This window comes from Mastigoproctus giganteus, chromosome 13 (genome assembly GCF_048544385.1).
Source record: "Mastigoproctus giganteus isolate SK-2022 chromosome 13, ASM4854438v1, whole genome shotgun sequence".
Lineage (NCBI taxonomy): Eukaryota > Metazoa > Arthropoda > Arachnida > Uropygi > Thelyphonidae > Mastigoproctus > Mastigoproctus giganteus.
Genome location: NC_143587.1, coordinates 161,062,644 through 161,084,163, shown reverse-complemented (window position 1 = coordinate 161,084,163; position 21,520 = coordinate 161,062,644). Strand labels below are relative to the sequence as shown.

At 38.7% G+C, this 21,520-nt stretch overlaps 1 protein-coding gene across 1 annotated transcript in view; it reads right to left on the bottom strand.

The window, feature by feature from the left end:
- The window catches only part of LOC150076556 (pre-piRNA 3'-exonuclease trimmer-like), a 242,892-nt gene that overhangs the window by 186,013 nt on the left and 35,359 nt on the right, over positions 1 to 21,520 (bottom strand). Inside the window, exon 4 of the mRNA XM_090387382.1 lies at positions 4,976 to 5,045. Coding sequence (XP_090243508.1) covers positions 4,976 to 5,045 — 70 coding nt within the window. The remainder of the gene's footprint in view (positions 1 to 4,975; positions 5,046 to 21,520) is intronic.

Below are 21,520 nucleotides of genomic sequence, written 5' to 3'. Positions count from 1 at the left end.
TTATCCCACATCTACAAGTTGTTCACAAGGGTCATTACTAACAGATTAGAAAGAATACTTGATGAGAATCAACCGAAAGAGCAAGCTGGCTTTAGGACAGGATTCTCAACTATGGATCACCTTCACGTAATGTCACAGCTAATAGAGAAAGCAAATGAATATAAAACACCATTATGCCTGGTATTTGTGGATTATGAAAAGGCATTTGACTCCATACAGCATAAGGCAATGTTTCGGGCACTGGAAAGACAAGGCATAGATACCCCATATATTATGATTTTGAAGAAAATATATGAGAGTGCTACCTCCTTTATTAGACTAGACAAAGACAGTAGCAAATTTAAAATTGAGAAAGGAGTTCGACAAGGAGAACACAATATCTCCGAAGCTGTTTACTGCTGCCCTTGAGGAAGCTTTCAGAGGATTAGACTAGTCACAGAAAGGAGTCAATGTGAACGGAGAATACCTAAATCATTTACGATTTGCAGATGACATTGTGGTTATAAGCCACGATCCCAAAGAATCAGAGGAAAATCTTAATCAATTATGCACAGTTAGTAAGGATTTTGGACTAAAGATGAATATGGCTAAAACAAAAGTAATGATGAACAAGTATGCCACAGAACGGGAAATAATGATTGAAGGCGCAGTAATTGAAAAGGTGGAGTCATATACTTATCTGGGACAAGTTATTAGCTGTAATAATGATAAATGGCTGGAAGTCAAGAGAAGAATAAATTTTGGATGGATAGCATTCAGGAAATATAGTCACATACTGAAGAGCAATATCCCAGTTTGTCTGAAACATAAAATAATGAATCAATGTATACTCCTCACCATGACTTATGGAAGCGAAACTTGAGCACTCACCAAAAGAATGGAAGAGAAGCTGAGAACTACACAGCGAAGAATGGAATGAATTATATTGGGAATCAGACTGTTAGATAAGAAGAGAAACACATGGATTAGGCAGCAAACTCAAGTAAAGGACATTCTTATCAAAACTAAAGAACTAAAATGGTCTTGGGCGGGACACATAGCTTGAAGACATGATGACAGATGGACTAAGAAAATAACAGAATGGTATCCAATTATATGGAATGGAATGAATTATATTGGGAATCAGACTGTTAGATAAGAAGAGAAACACATGGATTAGGCAGCAAACTCAAGTAAAGGACATTCTTATCAAAACTAAAGAACTAAAATGGTCTTGGGCGGGACACATAGCTTGAAGACACGATGACAGATGGACTAAGAAAATAACAGAATGGTATCCAAGAGGAGCTAGAAGAAAACCCAGAAGACAAAGTCGGAGATGGATAGATGAAATTCATGAGTTTTTGGGTAGTAAATGGATGGCCAGTGCTCAAAACAGAAGGAACTGGAAAGTTGCTGGAGAGGCCTTCATCCTGCAGTGGATTGAAAATGGCTGATGACGATGATGATGATCTTGTCTTCCAGAAATTATGGAAATTTGTGATTGATCAATTAAATTTTTACAATACAAAAGCTCTTTTATTTCATAATCAATATATACAAATCAACATATCTAAAAGAAACATGAAGGATGTTTCACATAAAACCATCTACTAGGCGTGCGACTTTTTTATTCTTTTTTTTTTTACAATTAGGGAAATATAATGGATTAATTTTTTTTTTCATAATAAAATTTTAATATTGCAAATAAAAAAATAACATGAAATATTTCACATATTACAAATAACGAATTATCACAAAACATTCTAGAATATAAAAACAAATATTACATAAAAAATGAACTGTTCTAGAAAAGGTACACAAAAATCACAGATTACATGAAAAAAATATTGCACAAATATTCAAGAAAATTTTATTCTAAAAATTGACAATTTACTTCTTTATTAATATTTGTTTTCGATCTTCTTCTTTGCTCCATAGCTGAGCTATTATTACGGAGGTATGATTTCACATAACTATCCGGATCAAATTGAAGCAATGGTTTTCCATTTAGATTTAGGGTCATCATAATCTGCAACGTATTTAATTGTCAACATTATTCATTCATTCACTCAGTATTATTCATTGTGCTGAAAGCTCGCTCAGCTCCAGCACTGCTAATCGCAATGGTTTCAAAGATATTTCTGGCTTTCTTAATTAAAAAGGGAATTTCACTTAATATTAAAGATAAAACTGGCTTCGTAAAAATTTCTAAAATCATTCATTTTTATTTCATATTTTATCAGAAAACAAATTTGTTATTCTGTTTTCACTGTCTTGCCACTGAGATGGAAGTTCTTTCATATTCAACGCTTTCAGGTAGCATATGTTTAAAACTTCCTTCAAATTTCTTTCAAAGGTATCATTATTTTATTTAAAATCACTCTCTGTTGCATTAATAACTTATCCTTTAGGATAAAACAATGCATTTAATAACTTGTCACGAGGTAATTTTACTGTTCTTACTTTCGATTTTGATTCATTCAAATTCTTTCCACTTCAACATTCTTTCAATTTTAGCTTCATAATTTTTCAAATTAGCAACAGCATTGATAGTTCGAATAACTAATTTATCTACTTTTACCATAGTGATTCTGTAAAGCTTCTGAAAGGTAAGAGAGCTCCTGCAGGATGTCAATCATTAGTGCTAAACAGTTAAGAAATTCAGATTTAACAATGCCGAATATTTAACTTCTGATTCAAAATGTTTGCACAATTCAGGATAATTCCCTTAACCCGCAATTACCATCCGCAAGCTACTCTTCGCAGCCTGAACACACGACCGATCTTTGTAGTTTCCATATCAAGTTCTTTAGCAATCATCTTTAATTCGTGCTGTTTTTTTGGAGCTTGGTGATATAATGGATACAGTTTTTTTTTTTTTTTTTTAATTGTTGCATGTAAGCCATTATATTTTAGAACATGTTCTACACAGTGAAAGCCTCGACGAAGTTTCAAAATCTGCCAACTTAGAGTTTATATAATATCTTAGTTTCCTCAATCCCCCCCCCCATGTTGCTACTGTGACCATGTAAACATAGAAAGGAGAAATTTACTGGAAGGCGTGGATCACTTGGATCACTCATTTCTCCAAAAAACATATGCCAGTTTATCGGAGTAAAGGGGAACCACAACACAGGTTGACCAGAGGCTATAATCCGTGTCGAGAATCTTCTTAATCCTCTGACTGGCTATGGGAAAGCATATTGACTAGCGCGACTTCTCGGTATGTGACTGTAGGTTTTATGGACACCACTAACATTGTGAAATGGTAATCCCTTTCACCCTTAATTCGCACTTTCTTTTTTTTTTTTTTGGTAGTTGTTGGCGCATAGGCTTCTGTGGCCATAATGCACCTCCCAAGATTTTTGCAGTACTCTGATCCAAGCCCGAGGCAGGAATCGAAACCACGACCTTTGGGTTGCCAGGCAGGCACTTTACCCACCCGGCTAGCCCGGTCAGCTTCGCACTTTCTAATTACCTAAAGGCCAAAGGTGAGAACAATGCATACAAAGTTGTCTGTCCTAATCCGTTTGTTACATGGAAATTATTTTTGTTCTATGGAAACTACTGTATTTTAAATGTAATTACCAAGAGGAATTTAAAAAAATTCGGTATAAAGAAGTTGGTTAAACAGAGGTCCGACTGTAATTAAATCAAAAATTAAGCAATTTTAAAATACATGATTGATTGCGCCATTAAAATGGTGGGGATGGGATCCCGCTCGCCCCACCATACTTTAGGCTCTGGATACTCAATAATTGCATTCAGGATTTCATTTGTAAAATAAATGATCATTTCAACAACGGGTTCGCAAATTTTAAAAAAAATAACAATGGGCTCTTGCGAGCCCACTATAGCTCACCACTGGGGATAAGAGATTAATTATATTTGGATTTTATAGATAACAGGGAAGTAATCACAGTTGTGCAGATTACTCAGTACTGACCACTCCACTCCATACTTGGATACCGATACCTTGAAAGGGAGCAGATGTAAAGGTTCAGAGAAGGGGTAATACCTGTTGGTAAATGAATATGGGTATATGATCCTGTGCTAAGCAGCATAAGTTGGTGATCACTAAGTAATGATTCTATTAAATGACTCTTAGTATCCATATAAGGGTATTCCCATAATGGATGATGGCCATTCAGATAACTCAGGATACAAAGTCAAAGTCTAAGCTGAGCTACTATATGATTGAGATAAATATGGGAACATGAAAAATTTGGTTTGGAATGTATACAGAAGCCATGGGTAAACTAACCCCAATAACAATGCATATTGCCACTACCTCTGAGCTAATGTGGAGAGATATAGGTCTTCATGGGGTATTACATCCAGTCAGAATAACAACTCCTCTGCGAGAGTAATGCTACTTCTATCACATCTATAACTGGCATAGTTCTGAAACTTGGGAGACACCTGCAAGTTTAGGCAAGTTTCCTGAAAATTGTTCTATTAAATCTTCCAACTTGTCTACTGATGTGCATTCCTTGGCAAGTATGAAGGATGCTTCTTATAATGTTGATTTCTTGCACTATTTGTCACTACTAATATTAATTCAAAACAATTGAGTGGTTACTTTATTGGAATGACAACAGTATAAATGTTATGTTTCATTTTATTTAATATTATTATCATTCATTTATTTTTGACTAATACAATAAAAATCCACTTCCCTGCATCATTTGACCTTATTAAGTGAAAAAAAAAAAAAATAAATAATTAATGCTGAGAAATATTCAAAAACGGCTGCACTTATAAGTTTGTTCCCACATATGAACACATATTATAAAAAATTGGAAAAATTGCAAATTAAAATCTCACTAAAGCACCATCTAAACAGAAAAAAGAAAGAGATATATTGCACATTTTTGTCAAGAATCAAGTAGAAATTTTATATTTTCACATAACAAAAAAGCACTAAAAAAATATCCCTCTAATAATCAGATGTCTATAATACCAAATTTTACTGTACATATTTGGCACTTACTTGGTAATGGTCTATAAAACTGATTATACATTAAAAGGAGATCCGACAACATATTATGACCAATAAGTGGCTGGAGAAAAAGAAAAGTTTAAATAGTTTTTTTTTTTTTGGTTTGTAATAATAAGTTTTGTCACTGACAAAAAATTACAATAAATAATATCTGAAATATTCATATACATATAATAAATCCACTATAACAAAATTAAGGCTAACTGGAAGATCTTGAATGATACTGATGAAGGTTTACCAGACAATGTCTATAAGTTTGCAGATGATATAAAGGTTAGCAAGGTGGTTAACAATAATCATCAGGGTGAGCTACTGCAATAGGATCTAGGAAAACTGGGTCGATGGGCTGAGAAATAGCAGTTGAAGTTTAACATTGACAAATGCAACATACTGCACATGGATAGCAGTAACCCCAGAGTAGCATCAATTGTGCATAACTCAGGCAGTACTAGACTCATGGTAGTAGAGAATGAAAAAGAAATTGGGGGAATTGTGCAGTCAATGATGTACAGAAACTTTGTAGGGATAAGGAGGTTATTATACCTTTGTATAAGGCCATGGTTAGGCTGCATCTTGTATACAGGAGATCTTACATCTGCTGGAACAGGTGCAGAAAACAGCAACCAGACTGGTGAAGGTTGTTGTTGTTATTTGGTTTTTAGGAGCATTAGCAACTAAGGCCATATTGCTCCGGGGATATGCGGTGGTCATTCCCTGACCTTTCTGCATCTTCCATATTTGGTGGTTGCGGGCTCGAACCCCAGTCTAATCAAGAAGCATGTGCTATGTACTGCCGCTCCTGCCCACCTGGCTACGGAGGTGCCAACTGGTGAAGGGAAAAAAAAAAAAGTTGCCATTAATCAGAAAGATTTCAGTTCTGCTGGAGACTATGCACCTAAGGGGAGATCTGATTGAGGTGTTTAAAGCCTTTGAGTAAGTGAATGTTAATGGTATTCTTCCACTTTCTGAGACTACACACATGAAGGTGCATAAATTCAAGTTGAGGAGCAATGGTTACAGGATAGATATGCGGAAGTGTTTGTCTTCAGCCAGTGGGTGGTTTATTGTTGGAATAGGCTTACATCTGCTGTTGTGGAACTGGATGGGTTGAATAAATTCAAGGAGAACTAGAAAAATTCTTGGAGGGTACGAATGGGTGAACTGTGTTTTTCTTTTTTTCTTTGGCTACTGCTATATAAGCTTGCTTTCTTGCATTATTTGCCATTACTACTACTACTTTCAAGGAGATAGCCTTGACAAAGGTTTTACTGGTCATTTGCTTAAAGCATGAGACTGCTATAGCAGCCTGTATGAGGGGGGGCCTTACTGGTCCATGAAATAGGAGGTGGTCTCTAAAGAAAACACTCAGGCAAAATAGACAGCTTTAGCTATATTAAAACTTTGAAAACTGACTTCATATATCACATGATAACTTACATCATACATTTTCTTTAGTATTACTTTTGCCTGCAAGTTGTGACCAGAGACCACCTGTTTTCTGATGAGGAACCAGTTAACTGATATGAAAATTATGAAATATTGATTTAAAAAAATCAACAATGTATAATTCAGACTGTTTTGTTAATATTTCCAGATTAAAAAATGTTCCAGATTTCTACGAACAGTGCTATCCCTCATTGGTAGCACTGTTGGTAGAATCTCTATCCTTCACATGGCAGACGGCAAAGACCGGAGTTCAAATCCCATCAATAACCCAAAGAATTTTGAACAATTCATTGATTGGGCATTAACCAGTGCACACATAGAGCACATGGGGGCTGCACATTTCAGAACTTCGTACTAGGTTAGTTTTTGGAATAATTGTGACAGAGTCCTTGAAGTTATATACTACCCTGACTCAACCCCCTTCAAGTTATTTAGGCTTGTTGAATAAATATAGGACCATGCTGAAAAATGCCATGAGTTAGATCATAATGTGTATGTGTCTGCAATTCTACCTGGACAAAATAAAAGAGATTATATGCTGAAAGCCTTGTGGATTAACTCAGGACTTCAGGAAATGTGGAAGACGACAGGATAGAATTTTTTAATAGTGTGACTCACACTTATAGGTAGAAGGAATCTATTTTGTAGCGGTGATGATATTCATTTGAACAAAAGTTGCTGTACCAGATGATATTCATCTGGTACAGCAACTTTTGCCAGTATCGCTGAGGATACCTTAAGAGTTCAGGGAAACTACTAGTTTGGGGAAAGGGTAATATAGATCCGCATTTATCTGATGATATACAGTAGATCAAAATAATGCTTGCACTTACCTCAAGAAATCTTGTTTGTGCCACAACAGCCGATGTTGGCAAGATATTCTGAGGGTAGCAAAGTTTCAAATGAAAGGGATGAGAAAGACAGGTAAGCAAGCCTAAATAAATTCAAGGGGTGTGAGATATTCTGAGGGTAGTAAAGTTTCAAATGAGAGGGATGAGAAAGATCGGGAAACAAGCCTAAATAACTTCAAGTGGTGTGTCAGGGTAGTAAACTACAGAAGAATACTTAGTCTTAGCTACATCTACAGTAATGTCAGGAGTGCCATTAATAAAATGGCTGAATTTGAACTCCTGGTTAGGACAACTAATGCTGACATAATAGGACTAACAGAAATGTGGTGCCAAAGAAATTGGGGATGATGAGTTTCGCTATGGTAGGTATAATGTATTTAGGAAAGATAGGGAATACATGAGGGGGTAGTGGTTTTGTGCTTCTTATCAAAAGAAACCTGAACATGAAAAGAGCTTTCGCTGAATCTGAATCAGTGTTTGAACGAGAGTAGCCTTGTGCAGGTAAAGTTTTTACTGCTCCTGGAATAGAGAAGTTTGTTCTGTTTTATTAGTTTAAATTGGCATATTAACGTATTTTCTAGAGTGGCTTTATATTCCTAGTTACGATACTTAGTTTAAAGTTTAACTTAGACAGAGATTTTGTAGGTATTACTTAGTATCGGTAAGGGTATCAAATCCACGTGTTACAAGTTGCAGCTCTGTTGAACGAGAAGTTTTTTAGCCATATTTAGCAGCTTTATTGACCAATTGTTATATTAAATTGTTTTCTATAAGTAGCTTATAGACCTAGTCAGGATCCTTAGTTTATTCTGAATTGAGACAGCGAGATTTGGAAGTTAATTAATACATAAGTGTCTGTAGATTTACTGTTCGTAACTTTCCGCCATTGTTATACGATACGTTATATCCCAAACTAGATAGCGTAAGCTTAGTATAGTATAGTATATAATATAATATTGTCAATTAATCAGTAAAATCTATTAATCTTGTCATTGTCAATCTCTTCATTGTCAATTAAATTGTACTTTTTAACTAAATACATATAACGACTTAGATTACAAACGTAACATAATTAATTAATACATAACTTGATACGGAAGTTATATAAACGGAACTAGTAGATAATACTCAATACTGAAAAATATATATAGCATTATAACTGTGTTGGGATACAAGTTTAGGGTTATAATTTTCTACTGAAATTGAAATTTTATTGAAATAAAATCGAAATCATGACTCAGAGCAGAAAATCAATAGGCCCAAGCTAATGGAAGTGCTGTGGCTCAGGGGAGAACTGAGGGGGACAGTTGCCCTCTGAATCACAGCCTACTAAAATGCACTACTTGTTTGATGTTTGTGGAGCAATCGGGTACGGGACATGATACTGCCATGGGGGATGTCTTTGTGTGTGTGCGTGATGTAAGGAGTGTAAGGAAATCAGGCGACAACTTAGCGTTGTTATGGGCCTATATGAGAGCTTGAAGGACAGTGTGGATGCCCTCGAAGGATCTAAATTGAGGGGCCCCATCAGGCTCTCAGCTTCCCACATCAAAGCCACAGCTTGCACTTGGTCATCATACAACACAGTGGCAACCCCCAAGGCAGAATGTGCTAGTCCCACAGGAACTAGTAGTTGTGGGTGACTCTATTGTCAGGGAAATGGGGAACATGCTTTGTAAAAAGGATAGGTGGAACAGGACCAGGGTATGTCTGTCAAGGGCAAAGGTTGATGACGTTGTAGAGCAGATATCATCTTTTAAGAGCACAAAAGGTGATATAGTTGTACACATTGGCACTAATGATATTAAGAGTAGGAGACCGGCGGAATTACTTAACAAGTAATTACAGGTCACTGTTGAAAAAAAACCGTGAATTAGGGTTGAATTTGAAAGTGTCAGCAATTCTGCCCAGACACGATAGGGAGTATATGATGAGAGCCTTGTCGATAAATTCGGCCCTGGAAAGATTGTGCAAGGCTCAAGGGGTAGAATTTTTTTCAGCCTGGTCAGTACTTGTTAACAGGAGAGACTGCTTCTACAGGGATGGGATACTCTTAAATAGAAAAGGTGCAAGAATATTTGCTGATACCATTGAGGCAGTGTTAGGTGGTCAGAAAACTGCTAGCTTGGGGGGGGGGGATACAAGGACTAATAGATTAACAGTAGCCACTGGTAGAGGTGAAAGTGATTCTTGCACTGCTTCTATTGGAATGAGCAGCAGCCTGGAAAACAAGATACAGGATTTTTCAGTGACTGCTGATAGTCATTGCGGTACAAGTAAATACATGGGTTGTGTTTGTTTGTTTGTTATTTGGTTTTCAGGAGCATTAGCAACTAAGGCCATATTGCTCTGGGATATGCGGTGGTCATTCCCTGACCTTTCCGGATCCTCCGTATTTGGTGGTGACGGGCTCGAACCCCGGTCTAATCAAGAAGAGTGTGCTATGCACTACTGCTCTTTCCCACCTGGCTATGGAGGCGCCTAATGGGTTGTGTTAGGTAGCTAAGAATAGGAACAAGTGCATTTATACCTGCATGTACACCCAATGCTAGGAGTTTGGTAAATAAAATTGATGAATTGGAGGTATTGCTCAAAACATCAAAGGCAGATATTGTTGGGATATCAGAGTCATGGTGACACACACAGATATAAGGAATGCAGAACTGGAATTTGGGGAGTACAATATGTACAAAAAGGATAGACAGGGCAGGAATGGAGGAGGGGTTATGCTATTAGTTAAGAAACACATAAAATCCAAGGAAGTGAAGCCAGTCGACATCGCTGGACAGTGCAGTGTAGAGTCAGTTTGATGTGACATAAGCACTGGGAGATCAAAATTTAGAGTAGGAGTGTGTTATAGGCCTAATGACTCTGATGAGTATATAAAAAACTGTACAGGAAAATAAAGTGGGCCAGTAAATCAGGGAGTCTTATAATGGGGGATTTTAATTTCTCAGATATTAACTGGAATTTGTGAGTTACATTAGCATTAGTACCGGCATTTGATGCAAGAAAGCAAGCTTATGCAGCATCAGCCAAAAAAAAACAAAAAAACCCCACTTCCACTTCACCCCTCTGTTCGTTCAAAATACCTGTCCAGCTGAGCCTTAAACTTATTTAGGCTATCAACCTCCACGACAACGGATGGAAGTCTGTTCCACCAACCAACCGCCCGCTGGCTAAAGGCAAATTTCCGCACGTCTATTCTACATGTGTCTTTCCTCAATTTGAAGTTATGCCGTCTCAGGTGATTATTCTGAGCTAGAGGAAGAATCCCATCAGCATTGAGCATGCTCAAACCATTCAAGGCTTTATACACCTCTATCAGATCACCTCGCTGGTGCCTAGTCTCCAGACACTGTAATTTGCAAAACTTAAGCCTTTCTTTGTAAGAGCACCCCTTTGTTCCCATTCACTAATCTTGTTGCCCTTCTCTGTACCGGTTCCAGCAGCTTTACATCCTTCTTGAAATGAGGCCTCCAGACCTGTATACCGTACTCTAGGTGTGGCCTGACCATTGCCTTATACAAGGGAATAATCACCTCCTTATCCCTGCTGGAAAAATTCCTGTATATCATTGACAATACTCCATGAGCTACTCTTGCAGCCCATCTGCACTGCTCAGAGAACTTCATATCCGCCTGCACAACCACCCCCAAGTCCCTTTCATTCTCTACCACTGTCAGTGTAGTACCACAGAGTTGATACGTTGCTCTGGGGTTGCTGTTTCCCATGTGTAGTACTTTACATTTGTCAATGTTAAACTTCATTTGCCACTTCTCAGCCCATCTGCTCAACCTTTCCAGATTCTGTTGCAGCAGCATAGTGTCAGTAGTGTGACAACCCTGCCAACCTTTGTATCATCTGCAAACTTGGACATTAAGCTTGATATACCATCATCAATATCATTTATAAATACAGAAAACAATAATGGAACCAACACTGAGCCCTGAGGGACTCCACTAATAACATTAGTCCACGATGAGCAGTGTCCATTGATTACCACTCTCTGTCTTCTCCCCCTCAACCACCCTTTTATCCATAGCAGCAATTTGCCTCCAATGTCACACTGCTCCAATTTGTGTAGCAGTCTTCCATGTGCAACGGTATGAAAAGCTTTTCTAAGATCCAAGTATATAATATCAAAGTTATTCCCTGCATCCAGTTCCTTTGTGACTGCATCATAGTATCCAATCAAATTGATCAGGCAAGACTTCCCCTTAACAAAACCATGCTGTGTACGAGCTATAACTGAAGTCTTGTCTAAATGATCCAGCAGTGCTTCTTTAACTAGTGCCTCCAGTAATTTTCCTGGAAAAGAAGTTAAGCTCACAGGTCTATAATTACTTGTGTCAACCTTTAATCCTCCTTTGTGAATTGGCATCACATTTGCACATTTCCAGTCTATGGGTACCTCCCTGAGTCCAAGGAAGCTCTCATAATTATGGCTAAGGGTTTGGTTACTTCCTTTGCTGCCTCCTTTAATATAACTGGATAGATCCCATCCACCCCGGGTGCCTTTCTTGTGTTTATCTTCAACAATTTCTCCTCCACTTTACTCCCAGTTATTTCAAGATTCTGTAGCTTACTGCTAGAGTTGAATACACCTCTGGCATTACCCTCACTGAATAACTCCTCATGTGTGAATGTCGATGCAAAATATTCATTCAGTTTGTTAGCTACCTGAGCAGGATCATAAACAGTTGACCCATCAATATCATGGGTTGGTCACTCACACACTGGTAAGGCTTTTGTGGATTTATTGGATGATTGTTTTCTACATCAGCATGTTCGGGAGGCAATTAGAGGGAGTAATACTCTTGATCTGATTATCAGTAGTAATTCTTCATGCATTAAGAATCTGCAGATAAAGGAACCAATAGATGGTAGTGATCACAGTGTGCTGAAATGGGATTCTTTTCATATAACCCTTCCCTTTACCCCTGAAACTACCATCAGGGGTAAAGGGAAGGGTTATTGCTTTCATAAAGGTGACTATGATGGTCTGAGACAGTATTTAAATTCTAAATGGTGGGACCAATTGATGATGGTACCAATAGCAAATTCGAAATAGGAAGCATTCAAAGATTTAATCTTGGAAGCTTTTCATACCCACTAAGAAATATTGTTCAAGATTTAGGCCTAAATGGATATCAGAGGAACTAATTCTCCTTTGTGACTTTAACCAAGTCACAAAGGAGATTAGGCAGGCATAGGCAGATTATGAGAAATCCTTGGCAAAGGATGCAAAGAAAAACAGAAAAGAGTCCTTTACCTATGTAAACTCTAGAAGGAAAGGGATAAATCAGATTGGTCCACTGGATACTGATGGTTCACCAGTTGAGGATCTTGCTTAAGTGGCTAACAAACTAAACGAGTATTTTGCATCTACATTCACACATGAGGAGTTATTCAGGAAGGGGAATGCCAGAGGTGAAGTAAACTCTGACAGTGAGCTAGATGATTTTGTAATAACTGAGAGGAAAGTGGAGGAGAAATTGTTGGGGATAAACATAAAAAAGGCACCCGGGGTGGATGGAATCTATCCAGTTATATTAAAGGAGGCAGCAAAAGAAGTAAGCAAACCCTTAGCCATAATCATGAGAGCTTCTTTGGACTCAGGGGAGGTACCCATAGACTGGAGATGTGCAAATGTGACCTCAATTCACAAAGGAGGATCAAAGGCTGACACAAGTAATTATAGACCTGTGAGTTTAACTTCTGTTCCAGGAAAATTAATGGAGGTACTGGTTAAAGAAGCACTGCAGGATCATCTAGACAAGACTTCAATTATAGCTCGGACACAGAATGGTTTGTTAAGGGAAAGCTTGCCTGACGAATTTGATTGGATAATATGATGCAGTCACAAAAGAACTGGATGCAGGGAATAACTTTGATATTATATATTTGGATCTTAGAAATACTGTTGCACATGGAAGACTGCTGCACAAATTGGAGCAGTGTGGCATTGGAGGCAAATTGCTGCTATGGATAAAGGGATGGTTGAGGGGGAGAAGACAGAGAGTGGTAATCAATGGACACTGTTCATCATGGACTAATAGTAGTAGTAGTAGTAGTAGTGGCACTTGATGCAAGAAAGCAAGTGTAGGAGCTTATGCAGCATCAGCCAAAAAAAAAAAAAAAAAAATCACACCATACCCTCCAAATGCCTGTCCAGTTCCTCCTTAAATTTATTTAACCTATCAACTTCCACAACGACAGATGGAAGTTTGTTCCAGCAATTAACCACCCGCTGGCTAAAGGCAAATTTCCGCACATCTATTCTACATCTATCCATTCTTAATTTGAACTTATGTCCCCGTAGGTTCGTATTCTGAACAAGTGGGAGGATTCCATCAGAATTCAGCGTGCTCAACCCATTCAAGGCCTTATAGACCTCAATCAGATCACCGCGCAGGTGCCTAGTCTCCAGCCACTGCAATTTGCAGAACTTAAGCCTCTCTTGGTAAGAGGATCCCTTCATTCCCCTCACCAATCGTGTTGCTCTTCTCTGTACACGCTCAAGCAAATCTACATCCTTCCTAAAATGAGGCCTCCAGACCTGTACGCAGTACTCAAGGCGTGGCCTGACCATTGCCTTATACAGAGGGACAATCACCTCCTTTTCCCTGCTAGCAAAATTCCTATATATCATTGACAAAACCCCATGACCTGCCCTAGCAGCCTGTCTACATTGCTCAGAAAACTTCATATCTGACTGCACAATTACTCCCAGGTCTTTTTCATTTTCTACCACCTTAAGTGTAGTACCACACAGTTGGTACGTTTCTCTGGGGTTACTTCTACCCATATGCAGTACTTTGCATTTGTCAAGGTTAAACTTCAGTTGCCACTTCTTAGCCCATCTGCCCAAATTATCTAGATCCTGTTGCAGTAGCACACTGCCATTACTGTCATTAACAACCCTGCCAACCTTCGTGTCATCTGCAAACTTCGACATTAAGCCTGATATACCTTCATCAATATCATTGATAAATATACAAAACAACAGTGGCCCCAACACCGAACCCTGTGGGACTCCACTAATAACATTAGTCCACGAAGAGCAGCACCCATTGATTACCACCCTCTGTCTTCTCCCACTTAACCATCCTTTTATCCATTGTAGCAACTTACCCTTAATACCATTCTGCTCCAATTTGTACAGTAGTCTTCCATGCGCAACAGTGTCAAAAGCTTTCCTGAAATCCAAGCATATGATATCAAAATTATTTTTTGCATCCAGTTCCTTTGTGACCACATCATAATAACCAATCAAATTTGTCAGACAAGACTTTCCCTTAACAAACCCATGCTGTGTCTGAATTATTGCTGCAGTCTTGTCTAGATGATCCTGCAATGCATCTTTAACCAGTGACTCCATTATTTTACCCGGAACAGAAGTTAAACTAACTGGTCTGTAATTATTCGTGTCACCCTTCGAACCTCCTTTGTGAATTGGGGATACATTTGCACATCTCCAGTCCGTGGGAACCTCCCCTGAATCCAAGGATGCTCTCATAATTATGGCTAAGGGTTTGCTTAGTTGCTTTGCCGCCTCCTTTAATATAACTGGATAGATCCCATCCGCCCCAGGTGCCTTTCTTATGTTTAACTTCAACAATTTCTCCTCCACTTTGCTCTCAGTTATTACAAAATCATTAAGCACACTGCTACAATTTGATAACCTTCTTCCATTTTCAAACTGTAATGATTCCTCACGTGTGAATGTAGATGCAAAATACTCATTCAGTTTGTTTGCTATCTGAGCAGGATCATCAACAGTCGAACCATCGATGTCAAGTGGACCAATCATATTCAGCCCCTTCCTTTTAGAGTTTATATAAGTAAAGAAATCCTTGCTGTTTTTCTTAGCATCTTTTGCCAAAGATTTCTCGTAATCCGCCTTTGCCTGCCGAACCTCCTTTGTGACCTGATTACAGACTAGCTTATATCTGCTACAGGCTTCTGCGTCGCCTGATAATTTATATGCATCCCATGCATTTTTCTTCTCTGTCACGAGTCTCATTAGTTCATTTGATAACCATTTAGGCCTAAACCTTGAACAATATTTCTTCATCGGTATGAAAAGTCTAGTAGCTTCCACGATTAATTCTTTGAATGCTTCCCACTTAGAATTTACTGTTTGTAACATCGTCAGTCGATCCCACTGTACAGAATTTAAAAACTGTCTGAGACCACTGTACTCCCCTTTACGGAAGCAAAAACCCTTTCCTTTACCCCTGACGGTAGTTACCTCTTTGAGTAAATCCCACTTCAGCACACTGTGATCACTGCCACCTAGTGGTTCATTTATCTGCAAATTCTTAATACACGAATGATCACTGCTGATAACCAGATCAAGAGTATTACTTTCTCTGGTTGCCTCTCGAACATGCTGCTGCAGAAAACAATCATCCAATAAATCCGCAAAAGTCTGACTAGTGTGTGAGTGACCAACCCACAAGTTCCAGTCAATATCTGGGAAGTTAACATCCCCCATTATAAGACATTCTGATTTACTGGCCCACTCTATTTCTCTGTACAATTGTTCATTGTACTCATTCGAGTCATTAGGCCTATAACACACTCCTACTCTTATTTTTGCTTTCGCAGTGCTTATGTCACACCAAACTGACTCAACAGTGCACTGTCCATCTATATCAACTGGATGCACTTCTTTTGATTTTATGTTTTTCTTAATTAACAGCATAACACCTCCTCCCTTTCTGTCCTGTCTATCCTTTCTGTACACATTGTACTCCCCAAATTCCAGTTCTGCATTCCTTATATCTTTGTGACACCACGTCTCTGCTATCCCAACAATATCCGCCTTTGATGTCTTGACCAACACTTCAAATTCATCAAATTTATTTACTATACTTCTAGCATTGGTATACATGCAAGCATACATGCTCCTATGCCTATTCCTTGTTACCCTAACACATCCCATATACCCAACTATTCTAGGATGACTGCCATCCGTCCCTGAAACCCCCAACACCCCTCGCTCCAGGTCGCTTCTTATTCTAATAGAAGTTGTGCAAGAATCACCTTCACCTCTGCCTGCGGTTACTGTTAAACTATTAGTCTTTGTATCCCCCCAAGCTAGCAGTTTTCCGACCCATCTAACACTGCCTCGATAGCATCAGCAAATATTCTTGCACCCTTTCTATTTAAGTGTATCCCATCCCTGTAGAAGCAATCTCTCCTGTTAACAAGTACAGTCCAGGCTGAAAAAAATTCTACCCCTTGAGCCTTGCACAATCTTTCCAGGGCCGAATTGATCGACAAGGCTCTCATCATATACTCCCTCCTATCGTGTCTGGGCAGAATTGCAGACACTTTCAAGTTCAACCCTAATTCTCGGCTTTTTTTCAACAGTGACCTGTACTTGTTGAGTAATTCTGCCGGTCTCCTACTCTTAATATCATTAGTGCCAACGTGTACAACTATATCACCTTTTGTGCCCTTGAAAGATGATATCCGCTCTACAACGTCATCAACCTTTGCCCCTGGCAGACATACCCTGGTCCTGTTCCACCTATCCTTTTTACATAGCATGTTCCCCGTTTCCCTGACAATAGAGTCACCAACAACTAATAGTTCCTGTGGGACCAGCGCATTCTGCCTTGGGGGTTGCCGCTGTGTTGCGTGATGACCAAGTGCAAGCTCTGGCGTTGATGTGGGCAGCTGAGAGCCTGATGGGCCCCTCAATTTCTTTCCTTCGAGGGCATCCACCCTGTCCTTCAAACTCTCATATAGGCCCATAACAACGCTGAGTTGTCGCCTGATTTCCTTACACTCCTTACATCGCGCACACACAAAGACATCCCCCATGGCAATATCATGTTCCGTTCCAGAGAGTTCGGCAAACATTTCACAAGTTGCACATTTTTTTAGGCTGTGACTCGTTGGAGAATCGCCCCCCTCAGTTCTCCCCCGAGTCACAACACTCCTGCCACTTTGTGCCCGTTGCTTTGCTGCTCTAGTTCGGGGCATGGTAGTTTAAATTAATAAAATCAATAAATTAAATGTCAGTAGTATTTGAATAGAAACTATGAAATAGAAACAGTGAAGCGTATTACTATATAATTATGCGTTAGAGCTACCTCAATTAAAAACTTTGAATTCCCTACAAAAACTTTGAATTCCCTATATACAAAAACAATGGCTACAAAAATCGAACAAAAATAACGGTTTTACCTATCGTAAGTAAAATCCACAAAAACTCTCTATCTAAATTAAAATAAAAAATAACCAGCGTAACTATAACTATATGACTACGTATTAAGTACAATATAAAACAACAATCATGTAAATAAAAGGCAAACACTTATCGTTTTTGCGGAGCCTGTAACTGTCAGCTGTAACTTTTAAATAGAGTCAGCGCCCTGAGGAACTCCACTAATGTTATTAGTGGAGTTCCTCAGGGTTCAGTGTTGGGTCAATTGTTGTTTTCTGTATTTATAAATGTTATTGATGATGGTATATGAAGCTTAATGTCCAAGTTTGCAGATGATACAAAGGTTGGTAGGGTTGTTAAGGACACTACTGATGCTATGCTGCTGCAACAGGATCTGGAAAGGTTGAGTAGATGCCTAAGAGTGGAAATGAAGTTTAACATCAAGAAATGTAAAGTACTACATATGGGAAACAGTAACCCCAGAGCAGCGTATCAACTCTGTGGTACTACACTGATGTGGTTGAGAATGAAAAGGACCTGGGGGTAATTGTGCAGGCAGATATGAAGTTCTCTGACAGTGCAGATGGGCTGCAAGAGTAGCTCATGGTGTCTTGTCAATGATATACAGGAATTTTTCTAGCAGGGATAAGGAGGTGATTATCCCCTTGTATAAAGCAATGGTCAGGCCACACCTTGAGTACTGTATATATAGGTCTGGAAGCCTCATTTTAAGAAGGAAGTAGAGCTAGACAAGGGCAACAAGATAAGTGAATGGAACAAAGGGTTGCTCTTACGAAGAAAGGCTTAAGTTTTGCAAATTACAGTGTCTGGAGACTAAGCACTGGCGAGGTAATCTGATAGAGGTGTATAAAGCCTTGAATGGTTTGAACATGCTCAATACCGATGGGATTCTTCCTCTTTCTCAGAATAATCATCTGAGAGGGCATAAATTCAAATTGAGGAAAGACAGATGTAGGATATATGTGCAGAAATTTGCCTTTAGCCAGCGGGTAGTTGGTTGGTGGTATTTGGAATGAACGGAGGGGTGAAATGGGAGTGGTTTTTTTTTTTTTTTTTTTTTTTTGGCTGATGCTGCATAAGCTTGCTTTCTTGCATCATATGCCTCTACTAATGCTAATGCTAATGTTATGTCTATCAGCATAGAAGCATAGAATCTGTGTGGGGTGAGTTAGTTATTATTATTAGCCATATGATGCAAGGAAGCTTATGCTGCACCTCCCAAAAAAATTTCCCAAGTAAACTTGAGAGAGAGAGAATCTACAGACCAGAAGATTGTACTAGTTGAGGCATATGATGAAAGAAAGCAAGCTTATTTGCATCAGTCAAAAAAAAAAAAAAAAAAAAAATTTCCAAATCCATTCCCACTAAAAGCTAGTCAGGTTCCTCCTTCAATTTATTTAAGCTATCAAATTCCTCAAAAACACTTTGGGTGTGGACAAAGTTTTTATGGCTCAAGCAAATAGAGAAGCTTTTCTTAAATTTTTACCATTTTATTGACTAAATTGGCACAATACTTTTTTATTTTGAACTTAGAGATTTTGTGGGTTATTACTTAGTATCAGTAAAACTTGAGCCGTTCGAAACTTGCTGCCATTGTGTAGTATTGATATGGAATAGCATTATGTATATATCTTGAACTTGATAGCGTAAGGCATAACGTAAAATTAGATAGCATAATATTATTGGGCCTGCAGTAGGAATCTGTTAGCTTAGTATAGTATTGGCAATTAATCAATTAAATTTATTAATCCTTTTAATTTTTATTGTTAACTAAATTGTATTTAAACAGAAATCAAGCCCCAGACTAGAACAGCAAAGCAACTTGTACAGAGTAGTGAAAGTGCTGTGGTTTGCAAGAGAACTGTAGGGTACAATTCTCCAACGCATGACAGTCTAAAAAAATGTGCAAAATGCAACATGTTTGTGGATCTCTCTCGAACAGGGCATGATCTTGCCATTGAGGATGTCTTTGTGGTGCTAGGTGCAGAGAGTGTGAAGAAATTAGGCACCAACTCAGCGTTCTCATGGGCATCTATAAGAGCTTGAAGAGTCGGGTGGATGCCCTCGAAGGAATTAAAACAGGGGGACCCATAAAGTTCTCAGGTGCCCAGCTTAATGCCACAGCACACTCTTATGCACCAGGCAACACAGCGGCAACATTAAGGGCAGAATGCGCTGGTCCCACAGGAGCTAGTTATTGTTGTTGACTCAATTGTCAGGGAAATGGGAAATATAATGTGCAAAAAGGATATGTGGAACAGGACCAGGGCATATCTGCTAGGGGCAAAAGTTGATGACACTGTAATGCAGATATCTTTTAAGGGCACAAAAGGTGATATCGTTGTACATGTTGGCACTAATGACATTAAGTGTACGAGATCTGCAGATTTACTAAGCAACTACAGGTCAGTGCTGAAAAAAAGTTGCGATTTAGTATAAAATTTGAAAGTGTCTGCAATCCTGCCCAGCCATGATAAGGGGGAGTATATGATAAGAGCTTTATCAATCAATTCGACCCTGGAGAGAATGTGTAGGGATCATGGAGTAGAATTTTTCTCAGTGTGGTCTGTGCTTGTTAACAGGAGAGACTACTTCCACAGGAATGGGATACACAAATAAAAAGGGTGCAAGAATATTTGCTGATGCTATTATGGCAATGTTAGGTGGGTAAGAAAACTGCTAGCTTGGGGGGGGGAGAATTCACAGATTAATAGGTTAACAGTAGCCGCAGGCAGAGGTGTAAATGATTCTTGCACTGCTTCTATTGGAATGAGCAGCAGCCCAGAAAGCCAGTTGCTGGGGATTTCAGGAACTGCTAGGGGTCATGAAACAAGTGTAAGAGTAAGAACAGGTGCATGTATACTTGCATGTACACCAATACTAGGAGTATAGTAAGCAAATTTGATGAATTTGAAGTGCTGGTTAAAACATCCAAGGTGGATATTGTCGGGATATCAGAGATTTGGTGCCACTCAGATAATAAGGGAAGGAGAATTGGAATTTGGGGAGTATAATGTGCACAGAAAGGACAGACAGGATAGGAAGGGAAGAGGAGTTATGCTGTTAGTTAAGAAACACATAAAATCTAAGGAAGATGGACAGTGCAATGTTGAGTCAGTTTGGTGTGACATATGCACTGGGAAAGCAAAAATGAGGGTAGGAGTTTGTTATAGGCCTAATGACTCTGATGAGTACAATGAACAATTATACAGAGAAATAGAGTGGGCCAGTAAATCAGAGTGCCTTACAATGGGAGATTTTAAATTTCCCTTTTGTGGATTTATTGGATGATTGTTTTCTACAGCAGTATGTTATAGAGGCAACAAGAGGGAGTAATACTCTTGATCTGATTATCAGCAGTGATTATTCATGCATTAACAGTTTACAGATAAAGGAACCACTGGGTAGCAGTGATCACAGTGTACTGATGTGGGATTTACTTAAAGATGTAACTAACATCAGGGGTAAAGGGAAGGGTTTTTGCTTTTGTAAATGCAAATACAGTGGTCTCAGAGATTTTTTAGGTTCTACAGAGTGGGACCAACTGATGATGATGATGTTACCAACAGCAAAGTTTAAATGGAAAGCATTCAAAGAAGTAATCTTGGAAGCTACTAGGCTTTTTGTTCCAACTAAGAAATACTGCTCTAGGTTCGGGCCCAAATGGATGCCAGATGAACTAATGAGACTTGTGGCAGAGAAGAAAAATGCATGAGATTCACATAAATTGTCAGGCAAAACAGAAGCTGATGGTAGATACCAGCTAATCTGTAAGCAAGTCACAAAGGACATTAGGCAAGAGAAGTCAGATTATGAAAAATCATTAGCAAAAAAGGATGCAAAAAAAAATAAACAGCAAAGACTTCTTTACTTATATAAACTCTAAAAGCAAGGGGAATGAATCCCCTTGGTGTGACTTGATATTGGTACACTTGATATCAATGGTTTGACTGTAGATGATCATTCTCAAGATAGCTGCTGAAATAAATGAGTATTTTGCATCTACATTCACACATGAGGAGTTATTCAAGG